The sequence below is a fragment of the Pinus tabuliformis genome, chromosome 4_1 (assembly GCF_031772625.1).
Source record: "Pinus tabuliformis cultivar Carrire ecotype Pingquan chromosome 4_1, CPIR1, whole genome shotgun sequence".
Classification (NCBI taxonomy): Eukaryota; Viridiplantae; Streptophyta; class Pinopsida; order Pinales; family Pinaceae; genus Pinus; species Pinus tabuliformis.
In genome coordinates, this window is record NC_142303.1 from 584483363 (window position 1) to 584503786 (window position 20424).

The window sequence follows — 20424 nt, forward strand, 5'->3', positions numbered from 1 at the left end:
GAAGAGGATAATAGTGAAGACAAATAACCAACATGTTCAAAGAAGGATAATAATGAATGTAGCCATAAATTGAGGCAAGATTGAGTATCATTTGTTCTTGGAATAAAAATGAAATGTCCATTACATATGTAACATATAATCTTTAAATGTGATATAAAGATTAAAAAAAAAATTACAATTTTCATTTAATTTTTAATACATTTTTTTAATATTTATCTTTTTATATTAATGTTAACTATTTTTTTGGTTAGGGAATGTCATTATTTACATGATTGGCATGTTTAATTTGTTGATTGAGTACTAAGGGGCATTTAAGCTATTAAAATCACCCAGAAAGGCATCTAAGCCATAAAAATCACCCGGAAAGATATCTAAGCCATTAAAATCACTTAGAGATCACACTTGGCTTAAAATCACCCAGAAAAACATCTAAACCATTAAAATCACCCAGAGATCACACTTGACCCTCGACCCAGTGTGACCTTTGGCCTAAGACCACACCATCCTTTAACATATCAGTATTAACTTAATATAACATTACTTTATATAATAAAATTATATAATTATTAACATTTGAAATAACAAACTTCCAACTATACCCATTTCAAATTATTATTATTTTAAATTTCAAAATATTTAAATATATTATTTCGATCTTTTCTTTTCCATAATAATATATTTTTCAAATTATTATTATTTAAAATTCCAAAATATTTAAATATCTTATTTCAATCTTTTTCTTTTCCATAATAATCTTTTTAATACTATAATATTATTTGTTTATCAGTGAAATACACGATAATATTGATTTAAAATTATATATTATACTCGAGTCACAATGACTATCCCAAAGAAATCATGAACCCAATACCCAAATTAGATCGACGAAATAAACCATTTACCATAACTTCAAAAACATTTAGCAAAAGGCCCATATACCATCTAGGAACTCAACTTAGATTGTTTGTCAAATGTGGGACATTTTCATGAAAGAAAAACAAGTCATATATCATCTAGAACCATTTACCATAACTTCAAAAACATTTAACAAAAGGCCCATATACCATCTAGGAACTCAGCTTTAGATTGTTTGTCAAATGTGGGACATTTTCATTAAAGAAAAACAAGTCATATATCATCTAGAACCCTACCTTAAAAGCAATGTCAATGTTGGTGATGGAGGAGAAAGAGGTGTGAACATTGATGTAGACATAAGGAAAGGAATGGGTTGTTTAGGTGTGGGTGCACCTTCCATCTATTTAATAATGCCATCATTCTAATATTTAATAATGTCATCATTCTAATGGGCCTATATTGATTCATACTGTCACATCATGTCTATTATATATATATATATATTTTAAAAGATAAATAAAGCATTGAAAATATAACTAAGTGGTTTTATGGGAACACTTTTATAAAGATAAGGATATTATGACCCTATTTATAAAGATAAGGATGTTATGACCATATCTAGTAGCAAAAGCTTATTTAATACAAAAATATTGTTTCTTATTTATTTTTCATTAATATGCGGTGTTTTGGACTTTGATATGGAACTTTGATTTGATAACGAATGTAACAAATTGTGATAGTATGCAGTGTTTTGGATTTTGATATGGAAATTTGATTTGATAATGAATGTAAACTTCAAATTGTGACGACAAGAAGATAGTTGAAGGATATAAAAGAGTGAAGGTTGTTAGGTTAAATGTGATGGTTTTGGATATTTAGTGGTTTATGGTATTATATGTAGTTAAAGTTTTAAAAAGGAGGGGATTTTCCATTGTAATGTGTTAAGAGTAAGTGGAAGGTTCACTTGGTGGGGGTCAGGGTGTTGGTCAGCTTCGCTATGTTTAAGTCAAGGATAATAATAGATATATTGTTAAATGTTTTTTCCCTTGTTGAGGTTTTTTTAGTGTAAATCGTGTGTACATGGTTTATGTGTATGTTGAATTATATTTTTTAATTTTTCTTATTATTATTTTTTGGTTGCTTGACTTGGGAAGATTAACATGTTCCTAATAACTTTGCTAAAGTCCGTATAAAAATATATTACCATCCACCATAATACATGAGTAACTAGTCATTGTATTCGCTAGTTTTCTAGGATGTTTTTTTCTTGTACATGGTTCATCAACCAACTCATATCCTAACATCTCACATTCCTCCCCTCAAGCTAGCATACAAGTACACCTGCCACCCTCGTACAAGATAACTCCATATGCTAGTGCACTACAACATGAATGATTGAATAATAGGTCTTACAACAAACTAAAATCAAGGTAGCATATGAGTATATCTAACATACTAGTACCTATTCCAGTGATCATTCCACAACTTGATCCTCCATCCTCTATGCATAACAGAGATCACATCATGTGCTACCATGCTACATGTATACATGAACAACAGATCTTACAACAACCTTGTGGAATGCTTTGGTCTATGGTTGGGATTTACAACTTAGAAAAAACACTCTAGGGTGTTCACACACTACGATGGCTCTCCATAACAAGTTGGCTCCTTAACCAGACTTCACCACCATCCATTATGTCTATGTTCTCTCATCCATCCAACTGGGTGACCTCTCTCTCACTATATACCCATGCTTTTGAGTGCCTTTATACTCTGCCTTCACTAGGAAATCATTATGATGATTGGCTCACCTTGACTTAACCTTTTACTCTATTTTATGCAACCAATTTGGCTATGTCTCTCTTTAATCAATGAAATTTGCATAGTGGTTCACTTCACAACTCTCCCACATAGATCTCACTTCTTCAATCGATCAGATTTGTAGAGTGGTTCACTTCATGGCTCTTCCACGTAGATCTCACATCTCTTCATCAAATTCCAATTAGGCTTCTTTGTTGGCTTCAACCTTGTACAATTTATGGGCATTTTCAAGTACTATTTCCTTCTAAAGGCCATGATCCTTTACTTCTTATACTATTTGTTCAAAAAGGGGAGAGATTAAAATATAATAGGCACATGTAAACACCAACAATAACAAATTCATAGGAAACAAAATTGACATGGTTCAACCAATTTGAGGAGCTACGTTTAGTGAGAAGCTGTGTTTTATTATTTCATCACCAATCTCATTGGCATTTTTATAATCTTCTCCCTTTTTATCATACCCTCTCAATGAACGAAAGGCATCTTACAATAGATTCATTATGCCTTTAATAGGCTACCTAACATCAAAATGCCATGGGTTATTACTAATTACCAATGATAAATTGACTCTATGACTAAGTCAAGTTCACCCCAACTACCCTAATAAACATAATTAAACATGTAATAATCAAAATATGTAATTCTAATTAAGAATTATTTATTTAATTTCTTTTATATCTTTTTAGGTTATTAAGATTTTTGAGCTTTTATAGTATTTTGGCACTAATTGTGCCAATAGACGTGTCTAATTTGGAATAACACCTCATGAATTTGAATATTCTTAGTAGTATTTACCAATCAAATGTTGAGATTTATCTCAAAAGTAGTTATACCCTTTTTTCCCTTTAATTAAATTGATTAATTGAAAAGAAATAGTCAAGTGAACATGATTTATGGTTTTTTTGGCATATGGTATAAGTCATGGTATTAGCTTATGGTATTGTAACAAAACCTATTTACAGGTTAAGAATCTTTTTAGATTTTTTTTAAATGTATATATGTTTAACTTATACATTAATTATTCTTATAAATAATAATGATAATCTAAAATAAAGTTGTAATTTAGTTAATTTTTATGGTTTTTTCAATATATGTGAAATGTATCCTAAGGTAAGTGTTTTGAGTTATATATGTTTTTAAGGGCATTTTTTCTAGTTAATTTTAACCAAAATCTCGTAGAGAGTTTTGAAAACTTGGGTTTAAGTTGTTCAATCTAAAGAATTCAAGGGCCCTAGGTTTTTTAGGGTGTTGAATCTATTTACGTATTCAAAAATGTATTTCAAACAACAACAAAAACACAATTGTGCTTGAAATTGTACCACTATATTCTGGTGAAAAAGGCTATTTCGTTTGTAAGTTACACTAAAGTTATATGATCATGCTAGTTTTATTAATAAATAAATTGCAAAGTTTATCAAAGTTTATATGATGTTGAAAAAATTTTGAGCACTATGTGATTTGGTTGAGGTATCTAAAGTTTTGGGTGAACATTTTACCCATGGTTGAGATGTCTAAAGTTTCAAATGAACATTGTACCCATCCTCAAGGATAATAAGTTGAAATGATGAAATAGCACCTCAACTAGATCACACAATGCTCCAGAAATTTTCAACATCATGTTTCTAACTATGAAAATCTACATGTTAAAAGTTGATTAAATTAGGTTTTTCTTTTTTTTTTTAAATAAAATAATTTGAATTATAAAATTAAATTTAATATAAAATATATTTAACACAAACTTAATTAATATTTTTTAAGCATATTTTTAATAATTATAGTTGTTATTTAAATAATCAATTTTGTTTAAATTAATAATATTATTAATTTTATTAAAATTTTAAGCCATATTTTTTTATTATAATTATTTGTTAAAAAAAAATTTATATAATTTCGATATGCCATTTGAAAAACAATTTATCATCTTTTTTAAGTTCAAGACACAAATTTTAAAGATCTAATTTATTCAAACACCACAAAGATTTTAAATATCTAATTTATTCAAGCACCATCCACTCACATGTAGAGGATGTTCGTTGACTACCCCAAACACTTTTTTTCAGCACGAAAAAAGCTAGATTGCTATTCATTCATTATGAGAAAAAACAGTACATCATATGACTTATATGATAATCACATAGTTATGCCGAACTAGACTATGCAAAACTTAATAGAGATAGGCAAAAACATAGTCCATGACTACAAATCCCCATCAAAATGTTCAGAATAAGAAGAAGGCAATATATGAGTCATCAGCAGAAAAACAAGATCAGAAAATTTGGAGTACCAAGCAGAATAGTGAAATCAACAGAACAGGGGGCAAGATACATACCAGATTGGAGGAGAGGAGTGAGAGAGTTAGGTACCCGGCATATTGAAATCCTGAATATGGTGAATCTTGTCCCCCACTGTAATACTCATCTTCCAAACCTCGTTATGAGAAGCTAGGCCTTTTTTGATAGAGAATCAGCAACTTTGTTTTTTTCTCTATTAATATGGTTGATCGAATAGTCCTTTCGGAAATTCCTTATTGATTCTATTCTGTTCAACCATCCCAAAAGGTTGAGGTTATTTATGACGTGTATAGACCGAACATGGTCGATTATAACCTTTGAATCCCCGAATATTTGCAGATCTTGGATGTTAAGATAGTCACAGAAGGTGAGAAGACCTGCCAGCGCCATAACCTCAGCTTTGTTATTCGATCCTTTACCTCCATTCCAAAAAATTTCAATATGCTGACCCTCCATAGGAATAATATAGACTCCACATGCACAACAACCATTATGGGCCGCCCCAACACACTTACGAATAAACAAAAATGAATGACAAAGATTCATTCATATTATATAAAAGATGAATAAATAAAGCTTATTATGTTCACATTGAGGAAGAAAATGGAAGAAATTAAGGCTATGGCTTTGGTGTATGTAAGCCTAAAGTTGCATAAGGAACCTTGTATGGGAATTTTATGGGCTTACAAATTTCCTTATATTAGTTTGGTAAACACAGTGGTTTGGGGTTGGAAGTTACTAATTAGATCATGGGTTTTGTGATCTTAGCAAATTTTTCCATATTGATTAATGTATCCTTTTATGTACTTTTTTTAGTTTAAGAGGCTTTAGGTAGGGGTGTCATATGTCTTCCCTCTTGTTTTTGTTAGTGATGGAAGGTTGGAGTCTTATTTTGTTGAGAGAAAAGTAAGAAGGAAATATCAAAGGAAATAAAATATCATATAATTAGTACATTACCTATTTACTCTTTGTGGATGATGCATGGAAGGTTGGAGTCTCGTTTTGTTGAGAGAAAAGTAAGAAGGAAATATCAAAGGAAATAAAATATCAAATAATTAGTACATTACCCATTTACTCTTTGTGGACGATGCACTGTTGATGGGGTTGTCACTGTTTTATAATGGAAAGTCTTCCATAGGGTGATAACTTTATCTTATCAGGCCACCAAAATGGATATTAGTGTAAAAAAATCATCATTTCTTCAAAATGATGTCAACTGAGAGACTTTCTCTTCCTTAAAGTCTATTTTCCCTTTCAGGTGGGTGCACTGGAAAGGTTTTAAGTATTTAGGCTTCTTCCTTAAACTAAATGGATATTTAAAAGAAGACTATAAGTGGTTGCCTAGAAAAGTAGAGAGGAAAATAAGCTTGTGGTGTTATAACTAGTTATCCCTGTGGGGAAGAATGATTTTAGTTAAATCTATTTTGGAAAACATTCTGGTCTTCTAGCTGTCCATATCCGAAGATTCCCAAAGAAATTCTAAACAATATAAGATAAAGGATGTTTAGCTTCTTGTGGACTCGTAAGAAAATTAAGGAGGGGATTCGCCTTGCTAGCTAGAAATCTTTGTCTAAGCTAAAAAAAAAGCTTGGTGGGTGGGGTTTCAAGACGCTAATTTGGTTTGGTAAAACTCTTTCTCTGAATAATTTCTGGAGAGCCTTGTTTGGTGGAGGACTTTGGAGCCAAGTTATAAAAGGAGAGTATCTTAGAAGGATGTCAGGGGTGGAGTGCCTTAAAAGAGCTACAAAATATCCAGTCTATAGGGGCTCCATAGTCTGGAAGGCCCTCATAGATTCTTTTTTCTTTCTTTTTAACTGGCTTGCCAACGAGTGAAAACGAGTGATTCTTGGCAATGATCCCTTTATTGGTGGAGCCCATTGTTACAAGTTATCTTTAAAATTGATTTAGTTCTTGAATTACAAAGGCTATATCTATCTTAATAATGTCAAAAGAGTGGGAGTTGCTCTTCTCTCAAATGGTTATTGGTTAACTCCACAGAATTGAGTTTGGTTGGTCATTTGGATGACGGATGGAATTCATTCACAAAGGAGTTATCTATCAATGGTGTTAGCTTAAATAACTCTAAGGATCAATTGGTTTGGACTTGTGATACCTCTTCTAGTGGGGTGAAAGCAAACCTTGCTTATGAAGCCATTTACCACTCAACAGCGGTTCAAGATCTCAGCAGGGGGAATAACTCTTTTTGGAAATGGAAAATCTTTATCAAGCTGAAGTGTTTCACCTAGTTAGTCCTACAAAACAAAATTTTAACCTGGGAAAATCTCCATAAAATAGGTTTTTCTGGGTCAAATCTATGTTGCGTCTGTAGGCTACAAGTATAATTGGTTAACCACCTTTTTTCATGTTGTAAGATTACTAAGAAAATATGGGAATCCATTCTATTGGTTCTAGGAATTAGAGAGAACTTTGATTAGCCTTCCTTTAAGGATATCCTTCATCATTTGATGGAGAAGTACAAAAAGCTTTGTTCTCTTCCAATTTTTGTGGCTTGGGGAATCTAGCTACTTAGGAATAGGGTCACTTTCAAAAGTTCAAACATATTTATTCTTCAACAATCTTCTAAGATTATTTCCTATTTTAGGGAACATAACCTGGAAGAAAACAAGAAAAATCAGAGAAGGCTCATCTTTCCTAGCATTTCTCATTCAAGTGTTTTTTACACGGAAGCACAAGGATATAAATGCAAGGTGGAGGGATTATTAAAATGATAGGGAAAAAATTTGTGCAGTTCAAAATCCGAATAGGAATAGGAAATGGAACAAATACAAAAGCTGGACTAATTGCTTGTTAGGCCCTAATGTTTCTAGCTTTGTTGAAAAATATAAATTGTATACAAATTTTGGGTGACTCCAAATGATTAATTGACTAGTTAAGAGGTAAACCCCAACTCGAAGTTCTAAATACTGCCTTTTGGAAAAGCAAAATAGAAAAGATAAGGAACAACTTCTAGGTAATCAATTTTCAACACATATATAGAGAGCTAATTTCTATTGCAAACTCTCTATCAAAACAAACACTTTTTTTATATTATGAAGAACTTGTTGGAACCTCATAGCAAAGTGCACATTTAGTACCTGCATGTTAGTTGTAAATTTATGCTACATTTCCGGTATTATCTTAAGGAAATGTTTAGTTTTTATTTTACTTTATAGAGAGCTCCCAAATTTAATTTTAGCATCCTGAAAATTATGCTTGTGGTATCAGAAATTATGTACATCTTTCTCGAACTTTTTATCATTTTTTTTTGTACTTTTATAAATTGCGTTATCCCTCTTAAAAACCTTCTATATTTAAACAATGTTATACACTTTTTACTTATAATTATATTTTTTATTTTATTTAAATAACAAAAAATAATTTCAAAAAAATAATAATAATTAATAATAAATTATTTTATCTAATTAATAAATTTACTATTTTTTAAAGGGGAAACTCAAATGTTAAATTTGACTATCTTGCAAAAATGTCTCTTATAATGCATTCCATTAAAATATATTAATAGCAGTTCAAAATAATTATTTTTTGCATATAATGATTGATTTAGATTGTGAAAATTAGAAATGAAAGATCGTTGTTGTTTTATATAAGTGTTTTTTTACTCTCTTTTTTCGGTTTTTAGAGTTTTGGTGTTCAAAATCAATTTGCAAAAAATCAAGCCCGTGTTCTCTCCAACATTTTAATTTTATAAACTAAATTTTAAATTTTTTGTGATATTTTACCTACTGTTTATTTAGATTTTGAAATGTGTTCCATGTATTTCGTTAAAAATAAATAAAAGAAAGCTAGACATGGTTGTGGTTTGTAAATTAAAGCGGGAGACATATTTAGGATGAAGGATATGTATGGTTTAAATTGACGAATGTTATTTTGATTCTATTTAAGATGTGATTTTTTTATAATATTTGAGAAAAAAATTGTATTTTTTTAAGATAAAATAGATTCTGCTGGTTTTGAATAATAATATTTATATTACATAAATTTCATATTTTTTTATGTATAAAAGTATTTTTATTTTATTTTTTTATCAAAATTTTGATATAATCTATATATAATATTTTTAGTAGTAAGAATAGAAGGTTTAATAGATTGCAAAATTAATTAACATTTTTGCTTTTAGATTTAATTATAAAAAAAAATGTTATAAAATCAAATTAAAATAAATTATTTATAAAATATTTTGATTGTGAAATGAGTTACCATTTTTGGGCATGTGGTATTGATAAGCCATGGTATTGTAACAATGTCTATTTACAAGTTAAGAATATTCATGGTAAAGTGGGGCCAATATCCATGGTTAAGAATCTTATTGTATTGTAAGTTTATTGTAAGTATTAAGGTTTTATGTGCTTATTAATTAAATTTAATTATGGTTACAGAATCATTATTTTAATTTATATGGTAAAATGGATCTTAATTTATAGATACTTATTTTATTTTATCTAAAAAAATTGTTAGATAATTTTAATAATAAAAACAAAATTACAATATAGCAAATTGAATTTTATTATTTTTATTACTTTTAACTTTTTATTATTAATTGAGCCAACATTTAAATGTTTACACTCATTTATATACACTACAATATTTCCCTTGTAATATTATTTTTTAATTGTGCCAGCATGTAAATATTTACAAACATTTACACAACTACAACATCACTACATAAAAAGTTGTCGAGCACGTCCCGATGCAAAGGCATAAGCCACGTAATGGCTAATACCTAGTATTTGCCAATTATACACGTCATTTCCATTCACTTGAATTAGGCTAATTTATTAATACCTTATTAATTTTCAAAATCAATTTACTATGAAAAAAATAAATAAATAAAATAAAATTTGCCAATTATACACGTCATTTCCATTCACTTGAATTAGGATAGTTTATGACTACTTTATTAATTTTCAAAATCAATTTACTATGAATTAAAAAAAAAAAAAAATTGTGAAATTGAAACATTAGATAGAGCAAGAATATCTTATCGAGGATCACCCTGAGAAGATGATTCAAGCCAGAGGGGAGAAGATAGTTAAAACCATGGAGATTTTATTGTACATTTTCAATGTGGGGGGCATGGGAAGAAAATGAGAAAGGCTACAAAGTTTTTACTACATAATGCCAACGTGGATTTGGCCTTGTAGATTGCATTTTTTGTTACACAGTGGGAAAATCTATCATAACTTTGTTGTTAGACCAGTAATGAGGCTAATCATTATTGGTTGTGAATGCAAGTTGACTCATCACCATTATTCAAGGAAAACCATGTTCCTATAATTACCTATTAATAGTCCATAAGGGAGCAGCGTTTCACTCTTGACATGCCTCTAGGTCTTAGGCCCTCTTGACAAATGGCTCTAGGTCTTGGATTGTTAACATGTTTCTTTACGTCTAAAAAAACAAGCTCTTAACCAAATTAAAAAATTAAAGTATGCTCGAAACCCAACATACACTCTTATAATTACTTTGTAAATATTTTATTAATATTTTGAATAATTTGTTTTCTTAGAAAAAATGTCATGTCTCAATACCATTCTTTTTCTAAAACTTGTGTGCACAATAATAAATCTAATCCCTGTAGGTTACCACATTTAAGCTAATTCGTGTATGTTTCCATATGGTATTTATATCATCCCTGCAGGTTACCACATGGTATTTATATCATCCATGTGATTACAAATTCTCCCAACTCTCCCTCTTATATCATGCTTAACTTATAATCTTTGGATTAGTATCTTTAAAAATCAATTCACCGCATCCACTAATGAATTAAAGAACTAAAGAAACATTTTAAACATTATAGATCATGAGAAAAGTGCACAATAAAAAGATCATTGTAAAAACGATTTTATAATAAAATGTAACATATAGATTTTGATGCTCAACGATTGTTGTTATAAATTATATAACACAATGCAACTTAGTCTTATTGTTCGGGTACAAAACATTAAAACACAGTGAGATCTTGCATTTTTTAAAACTCTAAAGTCTATTTCATCACGGGACAAGTTTTTTTTAAAAAGGGAGGGGCTAGTTCCCAAGAGAAGCGGAATGGGGCCCTCTTTTTATTACATTTATATTTTGTCAGACGCGCTGACAACCATCACATCATACATTACATTCGCAATGGATCACATCGAACGTTCACCATGGAACCAGCATACAGCAGCAACAGTGGCAGTAGGGGAATCGAACGCAGTCGGGGAGCGAGACAGCCGACAGCCCCGACCGCCAGATCATGCACTCATGTGCTTTCAACAAATTCAATATGTAGTAGTGTTTCTAGAAAATATCATTAACAGAAAGTATCTAGGGCTAAAACTCTAAACTTCAACTTTATCTACAACCAAACAAATCTGAGGTAAATGATTCAAGTTCATATTTATATCACACGTTCATATTTCATTTATATTAAGGAAAATAATTCACATTATTAGATTGCAGGGCTTCTTTGATGTGGAAACGAAGCTTAAATTCTTGAATTGAAGAAAGGGAGATTAAGTTTATTTATTTATTTATTTTTATTTTTTTATGAAAAATAATTGGAATTTTACAACTTTTAGAGCTTAATGATTATAATTTATTATAGAAAGAAAGATGAGCCTTGGTTGCATTGTTATTCTCTATTAATGATATTTTCTAGAAACACTACTACATATTGAATTTGTTGAAAGGAAGAAGATGGGGTTCTAGGCTCTAACGTGGCCACAGGCGGGCAGGTGGCGAGCGCGTCTCCCTGCACCTGCACAGAGACAGAACTGAAATTAATTCGCAGTTATTTTGGGTAAATGCGATAATTGTTTCCCTGTTTCCTCGACCGGTCGACATCCGTCTCACCGTCCTCGGTCAACTAACTCCTTTCCTGGCGGTTTCGAAGGCGGTTTCCGTTTATGGAAGCAATGGATTATGAAGAAGAGGCGATCGATTATTCCCAGGATCCTTATGAAGGACAATCCATTTTTTGCGGTCGCGGTGCTAACCCTAGCATAATCGGATCTGCACCTTCTCACCCAGCTTTCTCGCCGACTGTTGCGCTCCCTGGATCTTCTGCATCGCCGCTGCGTTTTGGATCACTCTCCTTGGAGACCCCGGGTTTAGACATTCCCCCACTTTCCCCTGGTACGCTCAATCTTCTCTCTGCTATTACGCCACCCTCCCCTAATTTCGATCTGCTCCCCTCCTTTAACCCAGTGCCCCCCCAGAGATCGCCTCATCCGGTTTTGGCAAACCCTAACTCCCTCCCTTCAGGATGCTTTGACTCCCCGGTCATAAACCCTAAATCGGCGACTCCCCTGAAGGATGCGGGATCAGATCCATTGACGGAGCACCCATCGGCGCCGAGAACAGGAAAGCGAAAGGTTAAGTGCGTGAAGAAGTCCACAAAGGATCTTACCATCACCTTTGGTGAAGATATCCCTATGGGCGAGGTCGTGGATAAGGCCAACAGAGTACTTGTTGGACATGTGCGAGGGAGGGCTTACTCAGCAACCAGGCTCACAAATTGGGTACAGGAGATATGGGGTGGCATTCTTCAGGAGCTACCGGAGGTACAGAGCCTGGCTCGGGGCTGGTTTGCCCTGCATTTTTCGAAAGCTGAATACACCGATCTGATCCTGGCCAAATATTGGCACATAGAGATGGCACCGGTCCTTCTCAAACGCTGGTCACCGTTATTCGACCCGGAGCGGGAACAAATTGGGGCGGGACCTATATGGGTATGATTACCTAGTCTACCTCTACAATTCTGGTCTGAAGCAGTGTTTATCAGGATTGGCAATGCCCTTGGAACATATTTGGAATATGATAAGACTTATGTTCAGACAAAAAATCGGGCACTGGCAAGAATACTGGTTCACTTGGACACAAGGGAGGGCTTAGAAGAGAAGATCACCCTGAAGTGGAGGCATTACACCAGGATTCAGATCTTGGATTATGAGGGGGTACCGTTTCGTTGTAGAAGGTGTCACAAGGTTGGGCATGTATTCAAAGAATGCCCTCTACTCTCGAAAACAACGCAAGCCCCGGGTTCGGCATCGCGTATGGGTACACCGGCACCAAAGAATCTCAACTTGGGTGGATCGTCGAAGGAGGCAGAAGAAGCAATCAGGGTGCCCTCGCCCCCATTGACCCAGGCTAGGGCCGCAGCAGCTGCGGAGGTGGCGCAGAGATCGGGTACATCTACTTCCTCCCCTCTGATTTCACCTTCATTATCACTTTCTGTTGATGCACCTTCGGATGTTTTTGCATCACTGGTTACATGTGCAATCTCCCCCCCTCCGCCCATCAATGCACCATCCTCTCCTACTGTCCATTCCTCTCCACTTCCTACAGAGGTCGTGGCCTCGTCCTGCCAGATATTGTCACACTCTTACAACCTGCGGTCAAGGCCCTTATCTGGTACCGACTCACATTCTGGTTTGGGAATGGTCTACCCTGGACCCCCTGCTCTTTCATCCCGGGGGTGCAAATCTAACCTATCCAAAGCTATTCAGAAAGCTGGAGCTGAGGTAGTATCAGGCAAGCAATCCACCATGGAAGGGGTCCTTAGAGCACTGAAAACCCCAGAGGGGGTTCCACCATGAAATGCCTATCCTTTAACTGCAGAGGTCTGGCTAGTACCTCCAAGAAACTAGCCATGCGGAGGTTGATTGAGAATGAACCAATTGATATCCTTATGCTGCAAGAAACTTTGGGCAATGCTGATTCCATTGAGCATACCCTTGCCACCCTGCGACCTGGATGGCATCACCATGCGCTGGATGCCATAGGTAGGGCTGGAGGTTTAGCCATCGGTTACAATCCTCGGACAATAAATGTATCTGCCACTTGGGGGGGAGTGGGATTCATAGGCATGGATTTCTTCTCGGCCGAGCTAGGGGAGACCTTGAGGATTATCAATGTATATGGCCCCTGCCAGAGGAGAGAGGAATTCTGGCAGAATTTTCTTGGATCAAGCATGACATCTATAGATCAGATTATCATTGGGGGTGATCTTAATTTCTCTATGGGATTTGGGGAATCCTGGGGATCACATGCACAGGTTGACCCCTTGTCTGATTTCTTTAAAGACATTCTGGAGCAACATCAACTTGCTGATATCCCCATGAATAAGCCGATGCCTACTTGGAGGAACCAGAGGATAGGGGATGCTGCCCTGGCTAGGAGACTTGACAGATTCATGATCAAAATCCCCCTTCTCCAGAGACTGTCCAGATACAGACAATGGGTCGGGGCAGGGGGTAAATCCGACCATTCCCCTATCTATTTGGAAATTTTGGGACCTGAAGCCAAGCCAAGGGCTCCCTTTAAATTCAATCATGTCTGGCTTCAAGACGAAGAGTATTCTAAACTGATCAAGGACTATTGGGTGTCCCACCCTATATCTAATCACAGATCGGCAGCAGAGGGTTTCTGCCATAATCTCTCTCAGCTTAAACAATTAACCATGGCTTGGGCTAAGGAGAAGAAGGCCAAGGATGATCGGAAGATTCTGGACATAGAAGCTGAGCTGGAAACACTGATGGATGATAGGAATCTTGGCTTTACCTCAGCTGAAGAAAAGAGCAAATTGATCGAGCTTGAGCAGCAGAAAGACAAGATTCTTAAGGAAAGGGAGGAAGCATGGAGATTGAAGAGCAGGGCCATATGGTTGAAGGCAGGAGATGACAATACCAGATTTTTCCAGAATTATGCCAAAGGAAGGAAGGTCACTAATACGATCTGGAAACTGCCCCTTCCTAATGGAGAACTGGCAGACAATTTCCAAAAACTCTCCAGACTGGGCACATCTCATTTTCGGAGTCTATTCAAAGTACCCCATGAAGCCAACTTAGCAGATATCATTCATGTGGCTGGACTTTTCCCCCGTTTTGTAGGTGAAGAAGAAGCAAATGAATTAACCTCGCCGGTTACACTGGAGGAACTGGAGGGGGTTCTGAAGTGGTTCAAGAAGGATAAAAGCCCGGGACCCGATGGGTGGACTATTGAATTCTATTTGGCTTTCTATGATTTATTGGCCTCGGATCTCCTTCAGGTTGTGGAGGAATGCCATTCATCTGGGAGGATGTTCAATGCTATCAATTCCACCTTCATAGCCCTCATTCCTAAGACTGATTCCCCTGTCTCTTTTGATGACTTCCGTCCCATCTCCCTCTGCAATTGCCTCTATAAGATTATTTCGAAAATCATTGCCAATCGTATCAGACCTATTCTTTCTCAGCACATTCTCCCTGAACAATTTTCTTTTCTTGAAGATCGCCAGATTCATGAAGCGATTGGCGCTGCTCAAGAGGCCATTCATTCTATCCGAGCTCGCCGTCTTAAAGGTATCATCCTCAAAATTGACTTAGCCAAGGCCTTTGATCGGGTGGACTGGACTTATATCAAAATGCTGCTTATTCATCTGGGCTTTCCTCTTCCTTTTACAAATTGGATAATGGCCTGCATATCAACCCCCTCATACAGTCTGCTCATTAATGGATCCGCCTCCCCTTTTTTCCATGCTGAAAGGGGTCTCAGGCAGGGATGCCCTCTCTCCCCGCTCCTTTTCCTACTTGTTATGGAAGGATTGAGCAGACTCATCTATCATGAAAAGCAGAATGGCAGATTATCAGGCTTGAAGATCACTGATCAATGTTATTTAACACACCTCCTATTTGTAGATGACGTCATCATATTTTTGGATGGGAGTGTTCGAGACACGACCACCCTTGATAAGATTCTCACCTCATTCTACAGGGCGACCGACATGATGGCTAACCACTCAAAATCAACTATTTCCCAGGCTTACACTTCAGCTCAAGAATCCGATCTAGCCACGCATCGTTTCCCTTATAACCCTCGACCGTTGGATCAGGGGTTCAAATATTTGGGTTATTGGATCAAGCCGACGGGACACAAGATTGTGGATTGGACCTAGCTGATCACAAAATTAGAGAAACGGATCTCGCACTTGAGCCATCACTTTCTATCCAGAGCAGGGAGGCTAGTTCTCATTAAATCAGTTTTGGAAGCCACACTTGTATTCTAGATGGCTTTAGCCTGGATACCTAGAGGTATTCTTGCTCGCCTAAAGCAATCATGTTGTAGATACCTCTGGAATGGAAGACAGGATAAACGAGTTTTTTCTTGGATCAGCTGGGATAACATTACTCTGCCTAAGAAGTGGGGAGGTTGGGGCCTTAAGGATCTTACACACTTTGCACACGCTTTGGCTGCGAAAATGGGATGGACTTTGCTTACAAAACAAAATCTCTGGACATCTATCTCATACCACAAATACATATGGCCCTTACAACTCATGGAGTTGATCCAATTACCTGGCTGGAACAGAACAGGTATATCAACGGTATTGAAAGCTCTATTGTACTCGCTCTCTCTCATTGCAACCATATAACATGGAGAATAAATGATGGATCCAGGGCACGCATCGGAATGGATCCATGGACAGGAGGTGGAGGGAGGTGTTATCTCCCACAAGAGCTTATTCGGATTCTCGAACAACAGAATACTAGAGTAATAGCTCACATTGCGGATCAGGAGAACTCTTCCATATTCACTCAAGCATGGAAAACAGCTGCGCAGTTAAATCTGCCTCCTGACTAGCACCAAAACTGGGAGGATTACATGAATGCTCTGAGTGAATCTCATATTCGCATTAAATACGGACCAAACGAACTCATGTGGGACAAGGCTGAATCTGGATATTACTCCCCCAAGGAAGGGCACCTGTGTCTGATTAATTACAAAAAGCCAGAAATATTGCAGAGCTGGTGGAAGATCATCTGGCAATTAAAGACACCGCCCCGGACAAAACTCTTCTTCTGGTGCTTACTCTGGAACAAGGTCCCCACTGGGGAAGCGCTCATGCGCAGGTCTGTGCATGGTCCCACCTGGTGCATACTCTACAAACAGCAGTCCGAATCGACCACTCATCTTTTTCTTACATGTGGAAAAACTAAACAGATATGGCAGGAAGTGACTGAGGAGCTCGGCTTCATGAGTAATTGGGAGGGTGAAAACATCTCAGTAGCATGGGAGGTTTGGTATCGAGCTCACTCCGGTACAAATCGCATGTGCCTTCCCCTCATCATTAGCTGGGAAATTTGGCTGGCTAGGAACAAACTGATCTTCGAAAATGGCTCGATTCGATGGCAATCTGTTACTGCCAAAATCATTGCAGCATATCATGAACTGTCGGAATATACCCCTCCACGCATTCGCAGACCAATTGCCCCGGACCCCATAGACCACTCCATACCATGGGCTTTTTTTGATGGTGTTGTGCAGCAGCATGGATGTGGGGGGGGGTCATTCTATATTTATCAACTCATCATCATTTCAAAGTTAAGATGGGCTTAGGCATAGGAACGAACAATTTCGCTGAGCTCATTACCATTAGACACCTCATGCATTTTGCATTAAATCATGATTGCAGAGACTTACAGATATATGGGGATTCAAATATTATCATAAACTGGATCAATCTGAAATCTAGATGTCATGCACACACACTCTTAAATATTTTGGATGAAGTTATGCACCTCAAATCACAGTTTAATAACATCATTGTTCGTCATATCTACAGGGAGCATAATCACAGTGCCGACGGATTATCCAAGGAAGCCACGCACATTCCAGGAGGACAGTGGATAATCCATGAACAGAGGGGCAACTCACAGTATCAATACTACCACAGGCCTTACATAGACCAAATCTACCCCCGGGTGGATGACCACTGATTTTGCCATGTATATATGATGATGCAGAAATCTAGTTTTACTCATGAACAGCATCCTGCGAGGTGCAATTATATATTTTGCTTATTATACAAACATCCTGCGTGATGTTTATTTTTGACAGCTTGATACAGCATCATCCTGCGTGATGATTTTTTGATTATGATACAGACATGTACAGGAAGGACCATAGACTCTTAAGTCATGAAGGAAATCCGCATATGCTGAACAACATTTACTACATGTAATTTTTCACCATATAATGAAAGATTACGATTTTTCCGTTGGAAAAAAATATTGAATTTGTTGAAGAAAGAATAACAACTTTACCATGAAAAGAAGTACAACGACTGATATTTTTCAGGTAAGCTTTAAACATGAACCTACTAGTTGCTAACCTCACTTTCTAGCCTATGGGTTTCTTAAGACAAACAAAAAAATTTATCAAGATTTCTAATGGTGGCAGTGGAATAACAAAAAGAGGAACAACATGAACTCAATGGCTTTGGCAATAGTAAAGAGATAACTTGACTACTAATAAACATTGATAGGAAGATCACCCATTCCTCCTAGACTTAGTTGTCTTACAAATCACACAAAAAGCTCAACTATGTGTGTAAAATCAAGGAGGTTATGTTGATTAGCCCCTTTCTTTATGTGAATAGAAAGATAATTGGTACAAACAAGTAGTTAATTGTTGTATTCAAGCTATTCCTCAAGAGAAGTCAATAGAGGATAGATGACGAGGATAGACCGCTTATGGGCTAACTCTATCTAACCCTCTCCAAGGACCAAGAGTAAGACGAATGTCAAGGAGTTTTTATGGATGGAAAAGTAATTATCATATGTGAGTATATAACATAATTATTGGACGATTCAAGAGGAGTGTGGAAGTATATGGTATGAGCACAAGAATTTGGAGAAGGGTCCTTAGCATTCTCCTTAACATTGGAGTTAATGAAATCAACTTGCATGTAGAAGGCCTTATTCCTTTAACATTGTTTATGCAAATTTCCACATGTTTGCATGCAAGCCTCCCTTCACACAATGGACACCTTGACTGCAATGAACATCTTGAAGACACAACATACACCTTGATTATTGGGAGACCACACAATAGACACCTCAACTTCAAAATACATATCAATGGCACAACAAATACCTTAACTTTTGGGCGGCCTTGGAAGTATTTTCAAAGAGACCTTGACTATAGGGAAACCTCAAGAGAGTATCCTGAATTCAAAATGGACCAACAATGGCTAATGCAATTTTGTTTTATTTTGAATAAATTTTAGACACTTACAAATATGATAATAAATAGAAACACACTAGGGTAATTTTGCCTTATCAATACATTCAAACCGATTAGAAAATAGCATCATCAAAATAAAAAGTAAATAAATAAAATTATTTATATATTCCATAAAGAAATTTAATAATGAATATGAGAACACTTTGGTTAAAATGTAAAAGTGAACCAAATTAACATAAAATGAAATTGTGATCAAAAACTACAGTACTTGCCTGGGCGGGTAATAATAATAGATTAATAAATGAACATAATGATTACTTTCACATATGACAAAGTGCACCAAATGTAAAAGGAAAAGGAAGAGATTAAGATTATGACCCTAGTGCATATAAACATAAAGTTGCAAGCTTATACAAAAATTTTATGGATATAAGTAGGTTCATCCTTTATGATTGAAAAAGGTATGAGTCAAGGGTTTGTACTTCCCCACTCTGTACGCTTCCTTTGTTCTTAGAAATTTCCTTTCTTTTTAAAGGGAAAGTAAGAGGGAAAAGAAAATGACATACTTATAAGGAGGTATAAATGCATGCTTTCTTGAGGTAAAGAAGATTGGTAGTTGAAGTAAAAATCAAGTCAGGGGAGGTTGGTGGCTTTGATGGTTAGAGTTGGATTATGAGGACTAGCGATGAATGGTGGACATTAATGAGAATGTAAAACATGCTTCAATTGTGTAACTAAGTAGGACTCACATCTAGAAGACAATAAACCCACTTATAAGTCACATCATTTATATTATATGAACATAAAAAATATAATTAATTATTTATGAAATGCCCAATATGGAAACTTTTAAGAATGGAAATTTATCTCAAAGTTCAAAAACTTTAGCGAATCTTACTAGTCCCTAATATGCAAACAATAAAATATTTGGTGATATATTTGTAAAAGTATTCAAATTTCTAATGGTTTTTTATATATAAAATTTTTACGATATTTAAGGTAAAATAATTTTCTACTATAAAATTTTGGTGAATCTTTTTTAGAAAAAACAGAAAATTATGAATTTTTTTTTTGGAAAAGGCATGAAAAATTAGCCTACTTTGCCCTCCTTGTTTTTATAAGAATGTCATGTGCCCTCCTTGCTTGAGTTTGACAAAGGCTTTATAGTCCCTAGATAAGACGAATTTTAGATTGTCTTGGGTAGGCATCTTATTCATCCTTCTCAAATCTAGCTTTGGCGGTAGTTGATGTGTCTTTAAGCCTATCAAAAGTTTCAAGCACATGCTAATGTTATTTAGTTAACTAGAGTAAATGCAAATTTATTAATTTATTGATTTAGTTAATATCGTATTATAATTGATGTGATATACATCTAGTACTTCGAAATTTATGCATTCATTATGATATAATTACCAATCCATGTGATGATATGTTTAGATATTTA

The 20424-nt window shown here is 35.3% G+C and overlaps 1 protein-coding gene across 1 annotated transcript; it reads left to right on the forward strand.

Moving 5' to 3' along the window:
• The first annotated feature begins 16616 nt into the window (after positions 1 to 16616).
• LOC149177310 (uncharacterized) lies at positions 16617 to 17351 on the forward strand. Its single transcript, XM_089421715.1, has one exon. It carries the CDS (start codon positions 16617 to 16619, stop codon positions 17349 to 17351), a length of 735 nt encoding a protein of 244 aa, XP_089277841.1.
• Positions 17352 to 20424: the final 3073 nt, after the last annotated feature.